Here is a 26354-nt window from a genome sequence, read left to right as displayed (position 1 = left end):
AGCACAAGTCGAACATTTCCCAAGTATTTAGGACTGTGTGATGTATTATTATTATTATTATTATTATTATTATTATTATTATTGACACAACGGCACAGTACGACACAGCAAACGAGATCTAGATCCTGGATTTTCTATCACAAAATCACAAGTCGAACACTTCCTAAGCGTTTAGGACTGTGTGATGTATTTTGGGATGAAATGTTGTGTTCCAGAACTTTGTCAGTCTGGATTCGGAAATCCCACAGTATCTTTGCGTGCTCATTTTCCAATACTTTTGCGGGTTTGTGATCCCACCAGTTCTTTGCTGCTGGGAGGTGGTACTTGAGGCATAAGTTCCAATGAATTATTTGGGCCACATAGTTGTGCCTCTGTTTGTAGTCCATCTGTGTGATTTTCTTACAGCAGCTGAGGAGATGATCCATGGTTTCATCGGTTTCCTTGCACAGTCTGCATTTTGGGTCGTCAGCTGATTTTTGGATCTTGGCCTGAATGGCCTTTGTCCTGATGTCTTGCTCCTGGGCTGCAAGGATCAGGCCTTCTGTCTCCTTCTTCAGGGTCCCATTCGTGAGCCAGAGCCAGGTCTTCTATTATTATTATTATTATTATTATTATTATTATTATTATTATTATTAATGGCCTTTGTCCTGATGTCTTGCTCCTGGGCTGCAAGGATCAGGCCTTCTGTCTCCTTCTTCAGGGTCCCATTCGTGAGCCAGAGCCAGGTCTTCTCCTTGTCAGCTTTTCCTTCAATTTTGTCAAGGAATTTTCCATGCAATGTTTTGTTGTGCCAGCTGTCAGCTCTAGTTTGTAGTGCGGTTTTCTTGTACTGATTCTGCTCTAGTTTTAGTGCGGTTTTCTTGTACTGATTCTGCTCTAGTTTGTAGTGCGGTTTTCTTGTACTGATTCTGCTCTAGTTTGTAGTGCGGTTTTCTTGTACTGATTCTGCTCTAGTTTGTAGTGCGGTTTTCTTGTACTGATTCTGCTCTAGTTTGTAGTGCGGTTTTCTTGTACTGATTCTGCTTTAGTTTGTAGTGCGGTTTTCTTGTACTGATTCTGCTCTAGTTTGTAGTGCGGTTTTCTTGTACTGATTCTGCTCTGGTTTGTAGTGCGGTTTTCTTGTACTGATTCTGCTCTAGTTTGTAGTGTGGTTTTCTTGTACTGATTCTGCTCTAGTTTGTAGTGCGGTTTTCTTGTAGTGATTCTGCTCTAGTTTGTAGTGTGGTTTTCTTGTAGTGATTCTGCTCTAGTTTGTAGTGTGGTTTTCTTGTACTGATTCTGCTCTAGTTTGTAGTGCGGTTTTCTTGTACTGATTCTGCTCTAGTTTGTAGTGCGGTTTTCTTGTACTGATTCTGCTCTAGTTTGTAGTGCGGTTTTCTTGTAGCGATTTTTTGTCTGCGGTGCTTTGAGGAGTTTCTGATTTTTGACTTCAGTCAAAGTAGGTTCTTCACTTTGCTTTACATATTCTGCCAGGGCATGTTCTTCTTCTTTGACTGCTTGTTTTACTTATTATAATTATTATTATAATTATTATTATTATTAAGAGCTGCAGGAAGTTTTGCGGTTCTGACATGACAGCGTTCTTTCTGTGCTTGTACCTTCGATGCCCCTGCGATCCCATCATCTCCTTGTGTCCCGTGTCTCTTGCTTCTTGTTGGCTGATGTCTCCCAGTCCGATTCAGATTAACGGGGAGCATAAGGCCGAGGAAGACAGGGAGATGCTTTCTGTCTCTGGCAGGAGCACTGTTTCCATCAAAGAGGCGCACCTCATTCCCGGTGCCAGGAAGCATTAGTGTCATATGGCCTAGATTCGAGAAGTGGAGAAGATGCGAAAGGGAAAGGCGAAAAGAAGGAGAGCAGGCGGTTCCCATCCGCAGGGAGAGGAAGGCAGGCTTGTGGAAGGAAGGAAGGGAAGAGGAAGAAGAATAGAGAATAAGTCGCTCCTGACATGAAAAAAAGGGATCTGTAGATAGTTTGTAGGTAGGCCAGCTAACACCTCCCAACAAAAGATTCCCCCAGGCAGGAAGCAGCCAGGCTTTGAAGCTGCAAGGCTATTCAGTGCTGATCAAGGTGGCCAATGTCAACATTCCCACTTGCCTCAAACAGACAAGAGTTCTTTCTCCCACCCTGAACATCATTCCACATATATATATATATATATATATATATATATATATATATGTATGTATAAAAATGTAATGTACCTTTGTAGGACTGAGTAAACAACAAAACCACTGAACCAAATCACACCAAATTTGGCCACAAAAGACATCGTCATCCCATCTATGTCTTTCAACCAAAAAAACCTAGAAAAATAAAATCAAAATTTCAATAATGTGCGTTTTTACCATGGAGTAAACAACAAAACCACTGGACCCAATCACACCAAATTTGGCCACAAAAGACATAGTCATCCCATCTATGTCTTTCAACGAAAAAAACCTAGAAAAATACAGTCCAAATTTCAATAATGTGTGTTTTTACTATGGAGTAAACAACAAAACCACTGGACCAAATCACACCAAATTTGGCCACAAAAGACATAGTCATCCCATCTATGTCTTTCAGTAAAAAAAACCCTAGAAAAATAAAGTCCAAATTTCAATAATGTGTGTTTTTACTCTGGAGTAAACAACAAAACCACTGGACCAAATCACACCAAATTTGGCCACAAAAGACATAGCCATCCCATCTATGTCTTTCAGCAAAAAAAACCCTAGAAAAATAAAGTCCAGATTTCAATAATGTGAGTTTTTCCCATGGAGTAAACAACAAAACCAGAGAGCCCGGAAAACACACAACAAGCTGGTGATTCCAGCCGTGAAAGCCTTCGACAACACAAGAAAAAGAGTCAGAGAAAGAGGCGGATAGAGCTTCTGGCCAAGCGCAGGGCTCTGGTCCTTCCACTCTGTCGCCATGGCCGTCATCCAAAAGGGAGGTAGTTGCCATAGAGACGAGAAGTAGGCCAGCGTGGGGACCGAGAAGGAGGGGGAACCAAATGGCAGGCGCACACACACACATACACACACAGTCTCTCTCTGTTGTTCCCAGTGTATGGGAAGAAAGGAAGGAAAACAGAGAGGATGGAAACTCGCAATTTCCAAACAGGAAACATCTCCATTTGTCTGTGTTTCGAGGACAACTGCGGTCAATAGATTAGATGTGTTGTGTCGTATCGTATCATATTCAGGAAGATTATATTTAGCTTTGCCCGGCCACGTGTTGCTGTGGCTTATATGAGGCTCCTTCTACACAGCTGTATAAAATGCACACTGAAGTGGATTCTATGGCAAGATAATCCAGTTCAAAGCAGATAATATCTATATATATAAAAGGGTAATGGAATCACGGCACCGGACAAAACAACAAAACTAAACACCCCACAACCTCGAAAATTGACAACACAACCCATCATCCACGCCTCTAGGTTGATAGAACAAAAAGAAAAGAAAAATAAAGTCCTAATTAGAGGGAGAGGAAGAATTGTTTTTATCCCATTGCTGCCAGTTAGAAGGGTCCGCCCACTTGGTCTCCTAGCAACCCACTCAGCCCAGGGGACAGGCAGAGTTAGGCCTCACTTAGGCCTCTTCCACACTACCTATAAAATACAGATTATATGATTTGAACTGGATTATATAGCAGTGCAGACTCAAGGCCCTTCCACACAGCTATATTCCCCATTTATAATCTTATATTATCTGCTTTGAACTGGATTATCTTGACTCCACACTGCCATATAACCCACTTCAGTGTGCATTTTATCCAGCTGTGAAGAAGGGGCCTCATATAATCCAGTTCTAATCAGATAATTCCTCAATACTTTATTTCCCATACCACCATACTTTGCCACAGCAACGCGTGGCCGGGCACAGCTAGTAAGATTATAAATGAGTAATCTAGTTGTGTGCCTTGAGTCTACACTGCCGTATAATCCAGTTCAAATCAGATAATCTGTATTTCATAGGCAGTGTGGAAGAGGCCTGATTGAAGAGGCCCTGGGCGCCATTAAATGGCCGAGTGGGTTGCTAGGAGACAGTGGGCGGAGCTTAGCCTTCTAACTGGCAGCAATGGGGAAAAAAACAATTATCCCTCTAATTAGGACTTTATTTTTCTTGTTTTTTGGATGTCTAAACACAGTGGGGATGACCATGTCTTTTGTGGCCAAGTTTTGTGGGTTTTGGCTGTTTAGTTTCGCTGTTTACTTTAAGGCAGAAATGGTCAAAACATTTATATATATATGCTAGCTGTGCCTGGCCACGCGTTGCTGTGGCATTGTCTGGTGGTGTTGGTGAGAACTTGTTGAGGTAGTGGTGGTATTGAATGTCTGTTGTATGGTTGTCTTTATGTTTAGTATGCACACTGAAGTGGATTATATGGCAGTGTGGAGTCAAGATAATCCAGTTCAAAGCAGATAATATAAGATTCTAAATGGGTTATATAGCTGTGTGGAAGGGCCTTGAGTCTACACTGCCATATGATCCAGTTAAAATCTGATAATCTGTGGAAGAGGCCTAAGTGAGGCCTAACTGTGCCTGTCCCCTGGGCTGAGTAGGTTGCTAGGAGACCAAGTAGGCGGAGCTTAGCCCTCTAACTGGCAGCAATGGGATAAAAACAATTATTCCTCTCTCTCTAATTAGGACTTTATTTTTCTTTTCTTTTTGTTGTATCAACCTAGAGCCGTGGATGATGGGTTGTGTTGTCAGATTTCGAGGTTGGGGGGCGTTTAGTTTTGTTGTTTTGTTGGTCGCCGGGATTCCATCACTCTTTTATATAGATAGATAGATTAGACACTTACATTTCTATATTAAAACATTACATTTCGGAGTCTTTGGTTCTGTAGCTCTGTTTCTCCATGAACTTGCTAATGTCTGTGAGGCTGGATGGCCATCTGTCGGGAAGGATTGAATGGTGCCTTCCTGCATTAAAAGGACTGGATGGCTCTTGAAGTCCCTTCCAACTCTATGATTATATTATTCTATTTCTCAATGAACCTGCTAATGTCGATGAGGCTGGATGGCCATCTGTCGGGAGGGATCGGATGGTGTATTTCAGACCTGGCTAGGCATTCTATTGCGTTGCACTGAGTCTGGTCCAGCACAATGCATCGTTCTTACTCTCCTAGGAACCCAAATGGCCTCACAAACAGGGCATCCCTGCCAAGCCTTTGGGCCGCCTGCCACCCGTCCGTCCGGCTATTCTTCCCTTTCTTTCCTCCTCCTCCTTTATGCCATTCTTCTCTTCCTGTCTTCCTTCCAGCTCAGTGGGAAACGTTCGGACGGAGACGACAACGCCCTGGAGATCCCAACACATCCCGAAGAAGAAGAAGCCGAGGACCAGCCGGGCGGCAGCAAGGTAGCCTTCCCTATATGCGATCCAAAGTTTTAAAAATGGCTGGAGGACCTGTTCCAATTTACATACAAATTCAACTTAAGAACCTCTCTTGTTGATAACTTGGGGACTGCTTTGCTGAAACATATTGCACTCTCCTTCTTTCCTTCCTTCCTTCTTTCTTTCCTTCCCTCCCTCCTTCCCTCCTCTCATTCTTCCTTCCTTCCTTCTCTCCTTTCTTTCTTTGTTTCATTTTGGCGATGATGCGCAGCTGCGGAAAGGGGTGGCCGGCTGGTTGAGGATGCAAGTGGCAGAGTTTGGTGGGGAAGGAGTTGGCAAGCTCATTCATCGCTATGATAGGTGCCTAGATTTGAATGGCGACTATGTTGAGAAGTGGTATTTGGGTGTGACAAAACGCTGTGTTGCCAACTTGTAGGGGACGCAAGCGGCAGAGTTTGATGGGGAAGGAGTTGCCAAGCTCATTCATCGCTATGATAATTGCCTAGATTTGAATGGCGACTATGTTGAGAAGTGGTATTTGGGTGTGGCAAAACGCTGTCTTGCCGGCTGGTTGAGGATGCAAGCGGCAGAGCTTGGTGGGGAAGGAGTTGCCAAGCTCATTCATCGCTATGATAATTGCCTAGATTTGAATGGCGACTATGTTGAGAAGTGGTATTTGGGTGTGACAAAACGCTGTGTTGCCGACTTGTTGAGGACGCAAGTGGCAGAGTTTGGTGGGGAAGGAGTTGCCAAGCTTATTCATCGCTATGATAAGTGCCTGGAACTGAATGGCGACTATGTTAAGAAGTGGTATTTGGGTGTGGCAAAACGCTGTGTTGCCAACTTGTAGGGGACGCAAGCGGCAGAGTTTGATGGGGAAGGAGTTGCCAAGCTCATTCATCGCTATGATAAGTGCCTGGATTTGAATGGCGACTATGTTTAGAAGTGGTATTTGGGTGTGGCAAAACGCTGTGTTGCCGGCTGGTTGAGGACGCAAGTGGCAGAGTTTGGTGGGGAAGGAGTTGCCAAGCTCATTCATCGCTATGATAATTGCCTAGATTTGAATGGCGACTATGTTGAGAAGTGGTATTTGGGTGTGGCAAAACGCTGTGTTGCCTGCTGGTTGAGGACGCAAGCGGCAGAGTTTGGCAGGGAAGGAGTTGCCAAGCTTATTCGTCACTATGATAAGTGCCTAGATTTGAATGGCGACTATGTTGAGAAGTGGTATTTGGGTGTGACAAAACGCTGTGTTGCCGACTGGTTGAGGACGCAAGCGGCAGAGTTTGGTGGGGAAGGAGTTGCCAAGTTCATTCATCTCTATGATAAGGGCCTAGAATTGAATGCCGACTATGTTGGAAGTGGTATGTGGGTGTGACAAAATGCTGTGTTGCCGGCTGGTTGAGGACGCAAGCGGCAGAGTTTGGTGGGGAAGGAGTTGCCAAGCTCATTCATCGCTATGATAAGTGCCTGGATTTGAATGGCGACTATGTTGAGAAGTGGTATTTGGGTGTGGCAAAACGCTGTGTTGCTGGCTGGTTGAGGACGCAAGTGGCAGAGTTTGGTGGGGAAGGAGTTGCCAAGCTCATTCATCGCTATGATGAGTGCCTAGATTTGAATGGCGACTATGTTGAGAAGTGGTATTTGGGTGTGGCTTTCAGCTGCATATGGTAAATGTTTTCTCCTATACTTTTTGAGGACGCAAGTGGCAGAGTTTTGTGGGAAAGGAGTTGCCAAGCTCATTCATGATGATAAGTGCCTAGATTTGAATGGCGACTATGCTGAGAAGTGGTATTTGGGTGTGGCTTTCAACTGCATATGGTAAATGTTTTCTCCTAGACTTTGTCCATTTTTAATTCCAAAACGTAATCTACTTCCTGGATAGCCCTCGTACATACATGGAGACATGCCTGCTTTGAGCTCTTGTTCGTCTTCTCGCCCACTCCCAGGTGGAGATGGTCTTCTGGCTGCTCTCCATGCTGGCCACCCGGGACAAGGAGGACATGTCTCGCACCTTGCTGGCCATGTCCAGCTCCCAGGAGAGCTGCCTGGCCATGCGCAAGTCGGGATGCCTCCCGCTCCTGGTCCAGATCCTGCACGACGCCGACCGGGGACCCGGAGCCCCCCAGAGCCCGGGGGCGGCCGGGAAGGACTGCCGCATGCGGGCCAACGCCGCCCTCCACAACATCGTCTTCTCCCAGCCGGACGAGGGGCAGGCCAAGAAGGAGATGCGGGTGCTGCACATCCTGGAGCAGATCCGGTCCTATTCGGAGACCTGCTGGGATTGGCTCAAGATGCAGAACCGGGACGCCGGCAAGAGCCCCGATGGGGCAGCAGGTAGGGGACCGGAGTCAGAGAGAAAAGCAGAAACGGTTGAAAAGTGGAACCCTGAATACATTCCATAGAATTGTATGGGGTTTGCTGTTGCTTCCCTCCGAGGCTGAGAGAGTGACTTAAGGGTTTCAACGCCTCTCAAATCACTGAATCTTGGCCTTTGAACCTTGCCATCTTTGCAGGTCCGGTCCCCATTGAGCCCCAAATCTGCCAAGCGACTTGCGCCACCATGAAGCTCTCCTTTGATGAAGATTATCGCCACGCCATGAACGAACTGGGTACGTGGGCTCACTTCTTTGCCAGATACAATCTATCTCACCTATCTGGTGTGGTTTGGGGGCAATAGCCGATGACGATGGGCTCCTGTTTTGTCTTTCAAGAACAGCCTTAAAACACTAGTAAGTGAATGAAAACTGCTTTACTTCAGCAAAACGTAAAGTACAGCACACTCAGGAAGCAAGGAAGTCTTAGGGCAAACACAGTTCTTAGTGTGTTGTCGAAGGCTTTCATGGCCGGGATCACAGGGTTGTTGTATGTAAAAAGAAAAAACCAAAAGAAATCTGATAATCTGTATTTTATAGGCCGTGTGGAAGAGGCCTAAGTGAGGCCTAACTCTGCCTGTCCCCTGGGCTGAGTGGGTTGCTAGGAGACCAAGTGGGCGGAGCTTAGCCTTCTAACTGGCAGAAATTGGATAAAAACAATTATCCCTCTCCATCTAATTAGGACTATTTTTCTTTTCTTTTTGTTGTATCAACCTAGAGGCATGGATGAGGGGTTGTGCTGTCAATTTTTGAGGTTGTGGGGTGTTTAGTTTTGTTGTTTTGTCCGCTGCCGTGATTCCATCACTCTTATACAGTAGAGTCTCACTTATCCAACACTCGCTTATCCAACATTCTGGATTATCCAACGCATTTTTGTAGTCAATGTTTTCAATACATCATGATATTTTAGTGCTAAATTCGTAAATACAGTAATTACTACATAGCATTACTGCATATTGAATTACTTTTTCTGTCGAATTTGTTGTATAACATGATGTTTTGGTACTTAATTTGTAAAATCATAACCTAATTTGATGTTTAATAGGCTTTTCCTTAATGCCTCCTTATTATCCAACATATTCGCTTATCCAACATTCTGCCGGCCCGTTTATGTTGGATAAGTGAGACTCTACTGTATATAGAAGAGTCAATACAAAGAAACACTAACATTTTGAGAAAGCAGTGTGTTTTTTGGATTGCGGTAGGTTTTTCAGGCTGTAGGTTCTTCCCCAGTCTGCAACAGATCTCAACCTCTGAGGATGACTGCCATAGATGTGGGTGAAACGTCAGGAGAGAATACTTCTAGAACATGGCCATACAGCCCGGAATACAAACAACAACACAGTTCTTAGTCTCTGATAAATTCCCAAATCAAATAGCAATCTTACTTCAGACAAAGAAACAACAATAAATCCAGATGCAGACTCGAAGCAGGCACAAGGGGAGCAAAGGCTTAGGCATTAGAGTCAGTTTGTTGCCAGCAAGAGCTGGCTGCACCTGCTTCTGTTTTAAGAAAGGAATTTGGTTGAGTGCTTATCAAGCATAGGTGTTGCCCAACAAATATATAAAATGTACAAATAAAAATAATGTGGAAGATATATAACTGAGGGACAGAGCTGTTCAGCTGCATTTGCACACGTCTTGGTAGACTTACCGTATATACTCGAAGATAAGCTGAGTTTTTCAGCCCTTATTTATGAGCTGAAAAAGCCTCCCCTGGCTTATAATCAGGTCAAGGTCAAGGCCATGTTGCTTGCAATATGTGATCCAGTTCTCTCTTCTCCTCCCTTATCAGTGTGTTTTCTTTTGCAAAGCCTCCCTCGCTCTTAATCAAGGGAATGTTTTGCAAAGAGAAAGACGCCCCTGCAAGTGAGGAAGAAGAAAAATATATATTCATTAATCTTATGAAAGCATTTTCCCCTGAAATATTTGTTAAACTCTCCTACAGATATATAGGCATTAACCCCTTGCAAGCTTTTGCCATCTCTATGTACCTTTATATGTGTATCTAGCTATATACATTAATTTTATATATGATTTTTCCCTTCATATGTTTGCAGGTCTTTGCAAATCCTTTATACATATAGATCCATGTACCTGTGTATCTGTAGCCATACATATACATTATTTTTAAATATGAATTCACCCCCATATGTTTGCAAGTCTCTGCAAATATCTATATAAAGAGAGATGTCTGGATAGATATGAATATATTCTTAGCTACCTATATATAGGGGTTGCAAATATTACAGGGGGGAAATGAATACACAAATATATATAGATATGTCTAGATAGATAAGAATATATATATGGCTTGCAAATATTGTAGGGGAAATGCACACACACACACAGAGGGGATTTGTTTGCAGATATTACAGGGAGGAAATGAATACACAAATATATATAGACATGTCTAGATAGATATGAATATATATATATATATATATATATATATATGTATATATATATATGGCTTGCAAATATTGTAGGGGAAATGCACACACACACACACACAGAGGGGATTTGCTTGCAAATATTACAGGGGGGAAATGAATACACAAATATATATAGACATGTCTAGATAGATATGAATATATATATATATATATATATATATGGCTTGCAAATATTGTAGGGGAAATGCACACACACACACACAGAGGGGATTTGCTTGCAAATATTACAGGGGGGAAATGAATACACAAATATATATAGACATGTCTAGATAGATATGAATATATATATATATATATATATATATATATATATATATATATAGAGCTTGCAAATATTGTAGGGGAAATGCACACACATACACAGAGGGGATTTGCAAATGTTTCGGGGGAAATGCATAAGTGGAATTAGTGTCTATAATTATAGATCTATATCAAGCTCTGCATTGTTTATATAAGCATTGAATGTTTGCCTGTTACTATGTTGGAAGCCGGCCTGAGTCCCCATGGGGAGATAGAATGGGATCCAAATGAAGTTGTTATTATTATTATTATTAGGTTATTGTTGATACCATATTGTTTTTGTTGCCCCTACTTTTCCACTTAATAGAGCTAGTTTATTGTTTTTCTTTGAAATACGGTAAATATTCAAAAACATTTAACCTACTGATGCCTCGATTGATGAAATGAAATTTTATTGGTATCTATTTTTATTTTGAAATTGACCCGTAGCTGCTGCATTTCCCACCCTCGGCTTATACTCAAGTCAATAAGTTATCCCAGTTTTTGGTGGTAAAATTAGGTACCTCGGCTTATACTCGAGTATGTACGAAACTCAGCTGCATTTCTGGCAGCTATTCTAGCTGAATGGCATCTCTGCTCTGTTTCCTTTCGCCTATCCTGAAATGTGGGTACTTGCAAAATCTCCTCCTCAGATTCCAACTCACCCTCAGATTCAAGAATACTTTCCTGCTCCCCTTCCTCTCCTGAGTGCACACAGACTATTCATGATCCACTCCTCTTGCATCCCATGATGCCACATGTTCAGTGACTCTCCCTTTGGCTTCCAAACAGGGGGTCTCCAAGCCGTCGCTGAGCTGCTCCAAGTGGACTACGAAATGCATGGCGCAACCCAGGACCCGCTCAACCTGGCGCTCCGGCGCTACACCGGCATGGCTCTCACCAACCTCACTTTCGGTGACGTTGTCAACAAGGTACGGGTGTGATATGTTTACTCACAAAAATCTTGTATTAATTCACCATACAGGCACATTTCTTGTTGAAGTTGTTATAGTTCTTTGTGTTGAGTACACAGGGTATCATTATTAATCAATAGTCCATAGTCCAAAATATAACTGCACTCACTAAAGTCCAAAGTCATACTGTTTTAATTGAAGTCCTATTTCTTGACTGAAGTCCAAACAGCAATAGATACATACATCCACCTCCACTGAGGTCTGATACAAATTCAATACAAAATAAAGTCCTGAGTCTGAACATGCTCAGCACAATCACATGGGTTATACATGTCATTGTATAAGTCATACTGTTCCAATTCAAGTCCTACTTCTCTACTGAAGCCCAAACAACAACAGCTTCCTTGAAGTTCAAACAGATACATACATCCACCTCCACTGAGTTCTGATGCAAACTGAATACAAAATGGAGTCCTGAGTCTGAACATGCTCAGCACAATCACATGGGTTATACATGTGATTGTATAAGTCATACTGTTTCGATTGAAGTCCTAAAAGCATACTTCTCTACTGAAGTCCAAACAGATACATACATCCACCTCCACTGAGGTCTGATACAAATTCAATACAAAATAGAGTCCTGAGTCTGAACATGCTCAGCACAATCACATGGGTTATACATGTGATTGTATAAGTCATACTGTTTCGATTGAAGTCCTAAAAGCATACTTCTCTACTGAAGTCCAAACAGATACATACATCCACCTCCACTGAGGTCTGATACAAATTCAATACAAAATAGAGTCCTGAGTCTGAACATGCTCAGCACAATCACATGGGTTATACATGTCATTGTATAAGTCATACTGTTTCAATTGAAGTCCAAAAGCATACTTCTCTACTGAAGTCCGAAAATATACATACATCCACCTCCACTGAGGTCTGATACAAATTCAATACAAAATAGAGTCCTGAGTCTGAACATGCTCAGCACAATCACATGGGTTATACATGTGATTGTATAAGTCATACTGTTTCGATTGAAGTCCTACTTCTCTACTGAAGTCCAAACAACAACTTCCTTGAAGTCCAAACAGATGCATATATCCACCTTCACTGAGGTCTGATACAAATTCAATACAAAATAGAGTCCTGAGTCTGAATATGCTCAGCACAATCACATGGGTTATACATGTGATTATGTACGTCATACTGTTTCAATTGAAGTCCTAAAGCATACTTCTCTACTGAAGTCCAAACAGATACATCCATCCACCTCCACTGAGGTCTGATACAAATTCAATACAAAATAGAGTCCTGAGTCTGAACATGCTCAGCACAATCACACACCAAAGAGATACAATCAAATTGGCGAATCGATATGCACATAGAATACAGGTTAGCAAATGTATACATTAGCTAAGGCTTGTGAGGTTGCTATTTCCAACACAACTCCTGATTCCTTGTTCCTGATTGGCTTCCAGGCCGCCTTGTGCTCCCGCCAAAGGTGCATGCAGGCCATTGTGGCTCAACTGGCCTCGGACAGCGAGGAGCTGCACCAGGTGAGTCAGTGTGGCCGGAGTGTATGTGGGTCCGTGGCCAGAGAGTGTGACTCTCCCCTAAGGCAATCTTGGTCTTGAAAACCCACTCCCTGGTCCTTGTTTACATGTCAACGGTAAATAATAAATAATGCTAGCGTGGTTCCGGCTTAGGTGGTGTCCAGCATCCTGCGAAACCTCTCCTGGAGAGCCGACATCAACAGCAAGAAGGTTCTTCGCGAAGTGGGCAGTGTCACTGCCTTGATGCAATGCGCCTTGCGGGCCGCCAAGGTGAGAAATCAAACTGAGCCACGTCCCCCAAATCAGCACTCCTAACTCACCCCTATGGGTTGCTATTGTTGTCGTGGTTCTTGCTGAATATCTTGTTCCCGGCTAGGAATCCACACTCAAGAGCATCCTCAGTGCGTTGTGGAATCTGTCGGCTCACAGCACCGAGAACAAAGCGGCCATTTGCGGGGTGGAGGGGGCCCTCGGCTTCCTGGTCAGCACCCTCACCTACAAGTGCCAGACCAACTCGCTTGCCATCATCGAGAGTGGGGGAGGCATCCTCCGAAACGTCTCCAGCCTCATCGCCACGCGGGAAGACTACCGGTCAGTTCCTCTTCCTCCTTTCCTTTTCCAATATATGATAGATTTTTTCTCCTCTTCCCCTCCCTTATCAGTGTGTTTTCCAATATATATTTATCTCTCCTGTTCCCCTCCCTTATTAGTGTATTTTCTTTTCCAATATATTCTCCAATATATATTTCTTTTTCCTCTTCCCCTCCCTTATCAGTGTGTTTTCTTTTCCAATATATATTTCTCTCTTCTGTTCCCCTCCCTTATCAGTTTGTTTTCTTTTCCAATATATATTTCTCTCTCCTGCTCCCTTCCCTTATCAGTGTGTTTTCTTTTCCAATATATATTTCTCTCTCCTGTTCCCCTCCCTTATCAGTGTGTTTTCTTTTCCAATATATGATATATTTTTTCTCCAATATATATTTCTTTCTCCTCTTCCCCTCCCTTATCAGTGTGTTTTCTTTTCCAATATATATTTCTCTCTTCTGTTCCCCTCCCTTATCAGTTTGTTTTCTTTTCCAATATATATTTCTCTCTCCTGCTCCCTTCCCTTATCAGTGTGTTTTCTTTTCCAATATATATTTCTCTCTTCTGTTCCCCTCCCTTATCAGTTTGTTTTCTTTTCCAATATATATTTATCTCTCCTGCTCCCTTCCCTTATCAGTGTGTTTTCTTTTCCAATATATATTTCTCTCTCCTGTTCCCCTCCCTTATCAGTGTGTTTTCTTTTCCAATATATGATATATTTTTTCTCCTCTTCCCCTCCCTTATCAGCGTGTTAATCTTATAAAAGCATTTCCCCCCAAAATATTTGTTAATTTCGCCTACAGATATGTATAGATATTTCCCCTTGCAAGCCTTTGCAATCCCTATGTAGCTATATATATAGATATCTGTAGGAGAGATTAACAAATATTTGGGGGAAATGCTTTTATAAGATTAATGGATATATATTTTTCCTTCTTCCTGACTTGCGAGGACTTCTCTCCCTCTCTTTCCCTTTTCAAAGCATTCCCTTGGTTAAGAGCGAGGAAGGCTTTGGACAAGAAAACACACTGATAAGGGCAGGGAAGGAGAAAAAATATATATATTGGAAAAGAAAACACACCAATAAGAGAGGGGAAGGAGAAAAAATATATCATCTATTGGAAAAGAAAACACACTGATAAGGGAGGGGAACAGGAGAGAGAAATATATCATATATTGCAAGCCTCCAGGCTCCACTGCCCGGCTGGACCCCATTATTATTATTTATTATTTATTTATTTATTTATTGGCGACATTTATATCCTGCCCTTCTCACCCTGAAGGAGACTAAGGGCGGATTACAAGTTATATATACATAGAATATATTATATTATTAGTATAGCACAATATAAGCATTTTATATTATTATATAGTACTATATGACTATATTGCAATATTATTAGTAATATTACATTTAATATAAATATACAATTATAATAATGTACTATTATTACATTGTATTACATCCTAATATTATTATCAATATTATATGTATATATAATATGTTATAATATTAGTATAGTATGATATGAGTATTATATATTACTAGCTGTGCCCGGCCACGCGTTGCTGTGGCAAAGTATGGTGGTATGGGAAATAAAGTATTGAGGAATTGGTGGTAGTTAAGGTAAAGGGTAAAGGTTTTCCCTTGACATTAAGTCCATTATAAATGGGTTCTATAGCTGTGTGGAAGGGCCTTGAGTCTACACTGCCATACAATCCAGTTCAAATCTGATAATCTGTATTTTATAGGCAGTGTGGAAGAGGCCTAAATGAGGCCTAACTCTGCCTGTCCCCTGCTAGGAGACCAAGTGGGCGGAGCTTAGCCTTCTAACTGGCAGCAATTCGATAAAAACAATTATTCCTCTCCCTCTAATTAGGACTTTATTTTTCTTTTTGTTGTATGAACGGAGAGGCATGGATGAGGGGTTGTGCTGCCAAGTTTAGTGTTTCTGGGATGTGTAGTTTTGTTGTTCTGTCCTAGGCTGAAATTTCATTACCCTTTTAACCCGCCTCTCCGCTGTTGTCTTCCAGGCTGATCCTGCGGGACCACAGCTGCCTCCAGACGCTGCTCCAGCACCTGAAGTCCCACAGCCTCACCATTGTCAGCAACGCGTGTGGCACCCTTTGGAACCTCTCGGCCCGCAGCTCCAAAGACCAGGAGCTACTGTGGGACCTGGGGGCGGTCAGCATGCTCCGCAACCTGGTCCACTCAAAGCATAAGATGATCGCCATGGGCAGTGCGGCCGCCCTCCGCAACCTCTTGGCCAACCGGCCCCTCAAGTACAAGGACGCCATGGTCATCTCGCCGGGCTCCTGCATGCCCTCGCTGTACATGCGGAAACAGAAGGCGCTGGAAGCCGAGCTGGACGCCAAGCACTTGGCCGAGACCTTTGACAGCATGGAGAAGCAGACGCTGAAGAGCCAAAGCTCCAAGAAGCCCATGCGGCACATCGACAGCTTGGCCAAGGACTATGCTTCCGATTCGGGGTGCTTCGACGACGACGAGGTGCCCAATGTCTCCAGTAGCGTGGAAACGGGCAACGCGTCGGTCCTCTCCATGTTCCTTAACAACAACTTTCTCCAAGGCCAGGCGTCGCCAAGGGCTGTTGCCCAAAGGAGAGGCCCGGAACCGGAAAAGGATGAAAGCGGAAAGCCGACAGAAGTCAAAAAGGTCCCGCCAGTCCTCCTGCCCTCGGACAACGAAGTCTCCATGGCGGCCGAGAAACTGGCCAAAAAGATCTCCACCACGGTAGCTAAGATGGATAAGCTGGTCGAAGACATCTCCACCCTCCATACTTCCTCCGATGACAGTTTCAGTCTCAGCTCGGAGGACCATTGTCTTGACTGGCAGTATGTTTCCGACGAGGTCCATGAAGCCCGCGCTCAGTCGTGCTCCCCGTGCCGGTTGTCCGACGCCGGCAGTTTCGTCAAACGGGAAGATCTAAGCCGGGCTCACCCACTTTTACGTCTTAAGACGGCCTACACCAGTTTGTCCAATGATAGCCTCAACAGCGGAAGCACCAGCGATGGCTATTGCACCAAGGAGCACATGAAGCCATGCGCGAGAACCACCTTCGTGGACTTCAAGGATGAATTACACCGCTATCAGAAACGGCCCAGCCGGCTCGACTTGAAGAACATCCTGATGAACCGGCCGGAGAAGATGGAACAGCCGGCGAAGAAACTTCCAGAGTCTGGAGAGGTGGCGGAGAAACCGGAACTTCTTGAGAAGTTCAAGAAAGCTACGGTTCCACCGGGAAGAATGGTTGCCGAGAAAGAAAAGGAATGCGAGAAAAAAGAGCCAAGGAATGAACTCGATGCTGATCCAAAGGTCCACACCATTAAGCTCTCCCCATCATACCAACATGTCCCCTTCATGGAAAACGTGGACAGTGGCATCATGGGGCAGTCGGGAGGCAAATCTTATTATTCCATTTTGTCGGAACAGCTCAATAAGATTCCGGAGAAGCTCCCAGTCCAGACGGCAGGACAAGGAGAACCGGAGCAGCTGCAGAAATATTCTGTGGAGGACACTCCAATTTGCTTCTCCCGATGCAGTTCCCTCTCATCTCTTTCCTCGGCTGACAACGTCCTGGATGGGCAAAGCGAGAACGAGATGGACAGCGACTCCTCTTTGGAGATACTTGAAGTAGAACAAGTGGACGAACCCCACAAGGAAGATGAGAAGGTCCAAAGGGAGGTGGAGCTCCTCCCGGCTGTCTCGCAGCCCATCTCCATCCCCTTCCCCAAGAAAGAGAAGATGTTCCTTCAAGGAGCATCGCCATCCCGACTTGACGACTTGACCCCGTCCAGCTCCTCCGAGAACTACATCCAGGAAACGCCTTTGGTTATGAGCCGTTGCAGTTCGGTCAGTTCCTTGGGCAGTTTCGAGAGTCCTTCCATTGCCAGTTCGATCCAAAGCGAGCCCTGCAGTGAAATGGTTAGTGGTACCATCAGTCCAAGCGAGTTGCCCGACAGTCCTGGTCAAACAATGCCCCCGAGTCGCAGCAAGACACCTCTCTTTGAACTGAGTGGCCAACCAGAGAAGGAGGCCAGCCAGTTCAACATCCAGTGGGAGAACAACGTCAAGAAGTTCATGGAGATCACCGACTTCAAGGAACGTTTCCAGATGCCCCAAGACCTGGACTCCATGGTCTACTTCACCGTGGAGAAACCCAACGAGAACTTTTCCTGTGCCTCCAGCTTGAGCGCATTGCCCCTCCACGAGCACTATGTCCAAAAGGACGTTGAGCTGAAACTGATCCCGCCGTTCCCGGAAAAGAACGGCTTGAGCTTCATGGCCCATGACAAGAGAGAAGAAGAGAGGGTCATGGAGAGCCAGAGGAAGCCGGAAAGACTCGAGTTGACCTCGGACGAGGATATCGAGATCTTGAAAGAATGCATCAATTCGGCCATGCCGTCCCGTTTCCGGAAGGTCCACACGTCTCTCGTCTCGGGACAGATTTTGCACTCGCAGTCCAAGAAATCGATGCAACTTCCCCTCTACATGCTGGTCCCGGCCAATTCCCATAATTTGGGCATCGCCAAGCATAGACGGGCTGCTGTTGCCCAACACAAAAGTTATGTCGGCGCCGAGGAGGATTCCTTCACCGACTCCGCCGAAGGGACTCCGGTCAACTTCTCCAGCGCTGCTTCCCTGAGCGATGAGACTCTTCAGTACCCGATGAAGGAGGAAGCGGAGTCGAGACGAAGGAGGGAATTGACCGGAAGCAAGATGGAGGCCAGGCAGCGTGAACGAGGAGGCCCTTTCGCCGGGAAACTGACCTCCAGCCACTCGACGCCAACCAAAATGGTTTCCTCTTGTAAATACAGGACTGGGTCGAACCACACCAGCCCACTTCACACAGGCCGGGCCCAGTCCGCCGAGTCCAGGAGAGGACGCGTTCCTCTCAAGAACTTGGAGCTGCCTCTCGTGAAGCACGGCAGTCTGAGGGCGTCTTCGGAGGGAAACCGTTCCCGGAAGGAAGTCAGCGGGCACGACGACATGGTTTTCCCGTCCTTCTGTCACACCACGCCGACCGAAGAGGCGGTTTACTGTTTCTACGAGAATGACTCCGACGGCCCGACAGAGGTGAAGAATTCACCCAAGAGGAAAGCCAGCACTGCTGGGAAAGGGCCAAAGAAAGAGTGTTGGGTGGCCAAGAGGGAACCGGAGATCACTTCCAGGCCGCAACATCCTCAGACGAAAACCAAGATGCGCAGCAACCTCATTGTGGACGAGACCCCGCCGTGCTATTCCCTCAGCTCTTCGCTCAGCTCCCTCAGTGACTTGGAGGTCTACAACAACGGCAACCGGGGTCTCCGCCGACCACTGGCCCTCGCCCGCCGGCACGATTTGAGAGCGGCCTTGATGAAAAGGAGAGACAGTTCGGCCAGTTCCCTCAGTTATAATTCGGAGGATGATCTCCTGCAGAAGTGTATGGGCTTGGCCGTGCCCAAAAAGAGACGGCACTCGGCGAAGAGGCGCAATGCCGACAAGGAGCGGAAGGGACTCAGGGCCAAGGAGTGGAAGTCGGAGGCCATGCTGGACGAAGGAAGAGCCTCGGACCTGGACAGCGTGGACTGGAAAGCCATCCAGGAAGGAGCCAACTCCATCGTCACGTGGCTCCATCAAGCGTCCTCTTCCTTCAGGAGAGAGCCGTCCTCAGAATCGGACTCCATCCTCTCCTTCGTGTCCAGCCTTTCGGCCAGCTCTCCTCTGGAGCTGTCTCTGGACAGGAAAGATAAGAAGAGAGGGAAGAAATGCTTAGAGAAGAAGGAGCGTCCCAAAGCTTTCCAAGATGGGAAGAAGCAGGTAGAAACCAGAATGTCCAATACTAGGAACGGGCAGCCAGAGAAAAACGCAGGGCAGCAGACACCGCTGACTAACCTACCGGTAGTCTTCCGTGGCCGAACGGTGATCTACATGCCCAAAGTGTCCAAGGAATCCCAGGTGCAGAGCCCCAGGTGTACCCCTAAGAAGACCGGGCCCATAACCAAGACCGAGTCCCCCCTGAAGAACGGAAATCTGAACCAGCAGAGGTCCCGGAGTCTCCACAGGCCGGGAAAGATTTCCGAGATCGCGGACCTTTCCTTGCCCAAACGGAGTGCGACGCCTCCTGCCCGCATGACCAAAGCTCCTTCGTCGGGATCGTCCAGGACGTCCACGCCGTCGCAGCCCAACCAAAAGAAGCTCACGTCACCATCGCAACCGCAGGCATCGTCTCGCGGCAGTGGGAAGGCAGATTCGAGCTCCAGCTCCCCTGGTGCCAACCCCAAACCGGTCCAGAAGTCGCCCGCCTCGAAGCAAAACAAAACACAGAAATCCCCTGTCCGCATCCCCTTCATGCAGAAACCTGCAAAGAAGACTATCCTGATGAGGAACACCATGCCCGTGTTGGAGGAACAAGTGGGGCGTGGCACGGGCAGAGACCCCAGACCCAAGAGTAACGTCAAAGGCACCCTCCAGTCCAGCCGGCTCAATTTGGTCCGGGTCTCTTCGGCGAGATCGGTCAGCGGCGAGTCCGACCGCTCAGGCTTCCTGCGGCAGTTGACGTTCATCAAGGAATCCTCCACTCTTCTCATGCGGCACCGCACCGAGCTCTCCTCGTCCTCGGCGCCCAGGGCGTCCTCTCCCTGCTCCTCGCTCTCCCAGGGCGCTTCTCCTCGGAGAGGTAGACTCGGCCTCCCGACGGTATTCCTCTGCTCATCCCGGTGTGATGACCTCAAGGCGGAGAAGCCTCTGGGCGCAAGTCAACGGCCCGTCATCCCTCGGGGGACTCCCGTTGGGACCAAGCCTCCGAGGCGAACCAGTTCGGAAAGCCCTTCCAGACTCCCGGTGAAAACAAACAACCTCCCCCCAGAGCCCTTCAAGCGTTATTCTTCATCGCCTCAGATTAACGTCACCAAGCGGACCGCCAGTCCGGCATCCACAGTGCCGTGTTGTCCCGAATCGCTGGCCGCGAGGAAGAAGAGCGAGGAGGGCCTGAAACTACCAGTGGTTCCCGCTCCGGGGATTCCAGGAGAATCACATCAACGCCAACCACAACAGCAGCCATCCATGGTGAGGGGGACGTGGAAGAGAATCCGTGACGAAGACATCCCCCATATTCTGAAGAGCACGCTCCCGTCCACCGCGCTGCCGCTGGTCAACGCCTGGCTGGAAGAAGCGGACCAGCAGTCCCAGAGGAAGACGAGCGACGCTGTGGTCCAAACAGAAGACTTCCACACCACCAAGACCAACTCCAGTACCTCGCCAACTCTGGAGATGCCCAAAATCTCCTCTGAGGGATGCGCTGCAGCGTTACCCCTCTCTTTAACCCACGAAGGGCCCGTCAGCTCCCTGGGGAACTTCCCGCCCAGCAGGCACGGCTCGCCCAGCCGTGCCGCACGGGTGACCCCTTTCAACTACACCCCGAGCCCCATGGCGGAGCCGCCGGTCAGTGACAAACAGGCGGAGAAGGTGGACGTTTGACAGCCCAAACGGTTGCCGGGACGGACTTCGCCGTATTTCCATCCCAAGGACGAATTGGGATGCCGGGTGTTAACGAACAATATTTATTCCCTTTCTTTATATATTTTGGAACTCACTGGGGGAGCTGTGGATGGATCCCCGCTCCCAATAGATATCGTCAGGTGTGTGATGCAACCTGTCCGCACTGTTTTGCTGGCAGTGGTGCTACATCGGAAAAGTTGGAGGGAGGAGGACAACGTCAAGAGGAGCGTTTCTCCCAGACTCAGACGTTTGGATACAGGGTTCTTCCAGGAGCGAAACCTTTTGGATCCACGAATTTGATGTGATACTGGTACTTTGGATTTCCACATTTCCACCCGCGGATGACGTCTGTTTCGTCGTGAATTTTGTACGAAATCGGCCAGGCAATCGCATTGTGGGCGGACGAGACATCTAGTCGGACAAGAACGGCTCGCTTTCCCGACTGAGCGATTCCAGATCTGAAATGAAAAAGTTGCGACTATCAAGAGTTTCCGGTTACTTTTTCTTTTTGAAATTATCCAGATTCCAGTCGGAGCAGGAAAGTGCTTTAGCCATAGGAGCAATATTACACTCGTCGAGCACTAAGATAGTTTTGATTTTCTGCAAATATGCCCCTTTCCCATTGGTTCCATGTCCTGGAAACAATTGTTTGGGTTCCTTACTGAAGTATGAGCCAAGTACATCTATATGTCTATATACAAGAGACTCTCAGTTAACCGTAACTCATCTGGATTAGTAGATGGCAGATGATGATGATGTTTATTTATACCCTTCTTTTTCTCGCCACCAGAAGACTGAAAGAGATCAATGTCTTTTTTGGTTACTTGATAGTTACTGATTAACAATAGGTCTAACCCAGTGATTCCAGGGGGGCGGTGATGGCACCTATTAGGACACAGGGGTGGGGCCAGGAGAGGGGCGTGGCTTCTTCCCAAGAGCCTGAGACAGGGCTGAGCATCTATACCTCTCTTGAGGCGCTTGTTTGGACACAGTGGGCGGAGCTAGGAAAGGGGGCGGGGCCTCTTCCCAAGAGCATGAGATAGGGCTGAGCCTCTATATTTCTCCTGAGAGGTCTTTTAGGACTAAAGGGCGGGGCTAGGGGTGGGGGCGGGGCCTCTTCCCAAGAGCATGAGACAGGGCTGAGCATCTATACCTCTCCTGAGAGGTCTTTTAGGACTAAAGGGCGGGGCTAGGGGTGGGGGCGGGGCCTCTTCCCAAGAGCCCGAGACAGGCCTGAGCATCTATACCTCTTCTGAGGCGCTTGTTTGGACACAGAGGGCGGAGCTAGGGAAAGGGGCGGGGCCTCTTTCCAAGAGCTCGAGATAGGGCTGAGCCTCTATACCTCTCCTGAGAAGTCTTTTAGGACTAAAGGGCGGAGCTAGGGGTGGGGGTGGGGCCTCTTCCCAAGAGCCTGAGATAGGGCTGAGCCTCTATATACCTCCCTTGAGGCGCTTGTTAGAACACAGGGGTGGGGTATAGAGCTTCAGCCCTGTCAGGCACTTGGGAAGAGGCCCCGCCCCCTCCTCTAGCCCCGCCCCCTGTGTCCTGGCAGGTGCTGCAGGACAGGGGTAGATGCTCAGCCCTGCCTCAGAGCTCGTAATTCCGCCCATCACAATCCTGGCCACCCATTTGTGGCCCCGCCCCCCTCCCCCTCCCGGGCCTACATCTTGGACTAGGGGAGAGACTCAGCCCCGCCCTCTTGACCAGGAGCCACACCCACTCTTCTAAGCCACGCCCCCCTTTCCAGGGGCCATTGAGTCATATTTTTTCTGGAAAGGGGGTGGTAGGCCAAATAAGTTTGGGAATCACTTGTCTAACCAATACTGTACCATACCATAAACTCTGTATTGATATTTATTTTATTTATTTACAGTATTTATACCCTGCCCTTCCTACTATTATTAATTATTACCTTATTGTTATTATTATTATTATTATTGCAGAACTTAGGCGATCCCTTGTTGTCCGAGTGTGATGGCCTTCCATGTGTAGTGTCTTGGGGGTGGATACATAAGTGACAGTAGAGCCCTATTCTTCACCCGCATGTTCTTCCAGAGTGAGAACTTCGGAGGTGGAAGGTGGCCCCGGTCAGGGTTGACTTGACGCATCTTACTTTTGGCATGTCACATTCGTGCATCTTCATATTCCACACTACTGCTGGTCACAACTGACCTCCAGTTAGAGCGCTCAAGGGCCAGGTCTTCCCTGTGTCTGTGCCACAGTCTTTAAGGTTAGCTTTAAGCCCATCTTTCAATCTCTTTTCCATTTTCCATTCTTGAGTTGGGAGTAGAGTAACTGCTTTGGGAGACAGTGATTGGGCATTCGGACAGCATGGCCAGTCCAGCGGAGTTGATGGCGTAGGAGCATCACTTCAGTCCTGGTGGTCTTTGCTTCTTCCAGCACGCTGACCTTTGTCCGCCTTTCTTCCCAAGCGATTTGCAGGATTTTTCAGAGGCAACGCTGATGGAATCGTTCCAGGAGTTGAGTGTGACGTCTGTAGACAGTCCATGGTTCGCAGGCATATAACAGGGTTCGGAGGACACTCGCTTTCTCAACAAGCACCTTGGCATCCCTACGGATGTCCCGATCCTCAAACACTGCTTCATTCGGAAGAATGCTGTACTCGCAGAGCTCAACACTCATTCGGAAGAATGCTGCACTCGCAGAGCTCAACACTCATTCGGAAGAATGCACTCACAGAGCTCAACACTCATTCAGAAGAATGCTGCACTCGCAGAGCTCAACACTCATTCGGAAGAATGCTGCACTCGCAGAGCTCAACACTCATTCGGAAGAATGCTGCACTCGCAGAGCTCAACACTCATTCGGAAGAATGCTGCACTCGCAGAGCTCAACACTCATTCGGAAGAATGCTGCACTCGCAGAGCTCAACACTCATTCGGAAGAATGCTGCACTCGCAGAGCTCAACACTCATTCGGAAGAATGCTGCACTTGCAGAGCTCAAGTGGTGTTGTATCACAGTGTTGATGTTGACTTTTGTGGAGAAGTGGCTGCCTTATGAGACCATCTAGATGGTCTTTGAGTGTCTCTTTCCTTATCTATGGTCTTCTGATGGCCTGATGAAATCATCTAGATGGCTTTTGAGGGTCCCATTCCTTACCGATGGTCTTGTGAGACCATCTAGATGGTCTTTGAGGGTCCCGTTCCTTATCTATGGTCTTCTGATGGCCTGATGAGATCATCTAGATGGTCTTTGGAGGTCCCTTTCCTTACCTATGGTCTTATGAGACCATCTAGATGGTCTTTGGAGGTCTCTTTGTTTACCTATGGTCTTATGTTAGGGTTGACTTAAATCTGAAACGACTTGAAGGCACACAACAACAATCACATTCGCAATCTGAGGGACTGTCAATCGGCCCTCCACTTAAAAAGTTCGAGGACCCCTGTACTATAGGATACAAGCTGGTTTTGCTGCATTATAAAAACACTAGCTGTGCCCGGCCCCGTGTTGCTGTGGCTAGGACTTAATTTTTCTTTTCTTTTTGTTGTATGAACCTAGAGGCGTGGATGAGAGGTTGTGCTGTCCATTTTCGAGGTTGTGGGGCATTTTAGTTTAGTTGTTTTGTCCGGCGCCGCGATCCCATTACCCTTTTATATATATAGATTTTATTTGAATTTTTATTTTTTGCCGGTTTGATTGAGTTCTGGTTAACTGAGCGTCGACTGTGTATAGGCACACATTTTGGAGACTTCCAGATGCTTTTGAAGAGACACAAAACAATGCAAATCCAGGGTTTTTTTTAGAGGACATGGAGAGCTCGGAAGTGCTTTGCCAATTTTGCCGCTGCGTTGAAAGAACCAAGCTTGAGAAGAAGCAAAGAAACTGGATTCTTTGGTATCCATTTGGTATCCAAACCTGGCCTGGGGTTTATGGACGAGACCCAGTTTTCCTGCCATGTAAACAAACAAACAAACAAAGCGAGACCTAAGAAGAGCCTTAAACCCAACACTTGGCTGCATGCTTTTTCCAGGCCACGCTCCTTATGTAGTTCTGCCCCGTGGAATTGTAACGGGGTTTATTTCTGGGTAAATGCATATGAGATTTGCACTGTATCCGTCTCACTTGTGGGCACTTTTCCCCTCTTTTTTTATGCGGAAAGAACGAACGAAAAGACACAACAGAAGGGTTGTCCGAGGGGGGGGAAAATGTTGTGCTACAATAAAACACATCATGCCGAAGGCCTAAAAGAAATGGAGATCGAGCACCTCTTATCCAAAAGGCTCCAAATTTTGCAAATATTGCATCTTAGATATTTACCTGGTGGCACAGCGGGTTAAACCACGGAGCTGCTGAACTTATAATAATAATGATGTTTATTTGTATCCTGCCACCATCTCCCCCGGAAAGGACTCGGGGCAGCTCACAGAAATATCAGATACAAAACAATAACAATGTACAATACATCAATAAACAATAACAATAATTTGCTGACCTAATCATAATAATAATAATAATTTACCCAATGCAATGGATTTCCCCAATGCATTCCTATGGGGCTTCACCCAATGCTTTCCTATGGTGCTTTACCCAATGCACTCCTATTGGGCTTCACCCAATGCATTCCTATGGGGAGTTCCCCAATGCTTTCCTATGGTGCTTTACCCAATGCACACCTATTGGGCTTCACCCAATGCACTCCTATGGAGATTTCCCCAATGCATTTCTATGGGGCTTCACCCAATGCTTTCCTATGGTGCTTTACCCAATGCACTCCTATTGGGCTTCACCCAATGCATTCCTATGGGGAGTTCCCCAATGCTTTCCTATGGTGCTTTACCCAATGCACACCTATTGGGCTTCACCCAATGCACTCCTATGGAGATTTCCCCAATGCATTCCTATGGGGCTTCACCCAATGCTTTCCTATGGTGCTTTACCCAATGCACTCCTATTGGGCTTCACCCAATGCATTCCTATGGGGAGTTCCCCAATGCTTTCCTATGGTGCTTTACCCAATGCACACCTATTGGGCTTCACCCAATGCACTCCTATGGAGATTTCCCCAATGCATTCCTATGGGGTTTCACCCAATGCTTTCCTATGGTGCTTTACCCAATGCACTCCTATTGGGCTTCACCCAATGCATTCCTATGGGGAGTTCCCCAATGCTTTCCTATGGTGCTTTACCCAATGCACACCTATTGGGCTTCACCCAATGCACTCCTATGGAGATTTCCCCAATGCATTCCTATGGGGCTTCACCCAATGCTTTCCTATGGTGCTTTACCCAATGCACTCCTATTGGGCTTCACCCAATGCATTCCTATGGGGAGTTCCCCAATGCTTTCCTATGGTGCTTTACCCAATGCACACCTATTGGGCTTCACCCAATGCACTCCT

The 26354-nt window shown here is 46.6% G+C and overlaps 1 protein-coding gene across 2 annotated transcripts in view; it reads left to right on the top strand.

Moving 5' to 3' along the window:
- apc2 (APC regulator of WNT signaling pathway 2) overlaps nt 1-25437 on the top strand; it is a 58399-nt gene extending 32962 nt beyond the window's left edge. For both annotated transcript variants that reach the window (XM_062960562.1, XM_062960561.1), the window contains exons 8-15: nt 5257-5352; nt 7275-7662; nt 7842-7937; nt 11228-11367; nt 12834-12911; nt 13062-13178; nt 13285-13499; nt 15528-25437. In XM_062960562.1, coding sequence (XP_062816632.1) covers nt 5257-5352; nt 7275-7662; nt 7842-7937; nt 11228-11367; nt 12834-12911; nt 13062-13178; nt 13285-13499; nt 15528-20970 — 6573 coding nt within the window. In that variant the 3' untranslated portion in view covers nt 20971-25437. The remainder of the gene's footprint in view (nt 1-5256; nt 5353-7274; nt 7663-7841; nt 7938-11227; nt 11368-12833; nt 12912-13061; nt 13179-13284; nt 13500-15527) is intronic.
- Nucleotides 25438-26354: the final 917 nt, after the last annotated feature.

This window comes from Anolis carolinensis, unplaced genomic scaffold, assembly GCF_035594765.1.
Source record: "Anolis carolinensis isolate JA03-04 unplaced genomic scaffold, rAnoCar3.1.pri scaffold_7, whole genome shotgun sequence".
In the NCBI taxonomy this organism is placed as follows: Eukaryota; Metazoa; Chordata; class Lepidosauria; order Squamata; family Dactyloidae; genus Anolis; species Anolis carolinensis.
The sequence above is the reverse complement of the archived record's forward strand: the minus strand, read 5'-3'. Positions and strand labels throughout refer to the sequence as shown.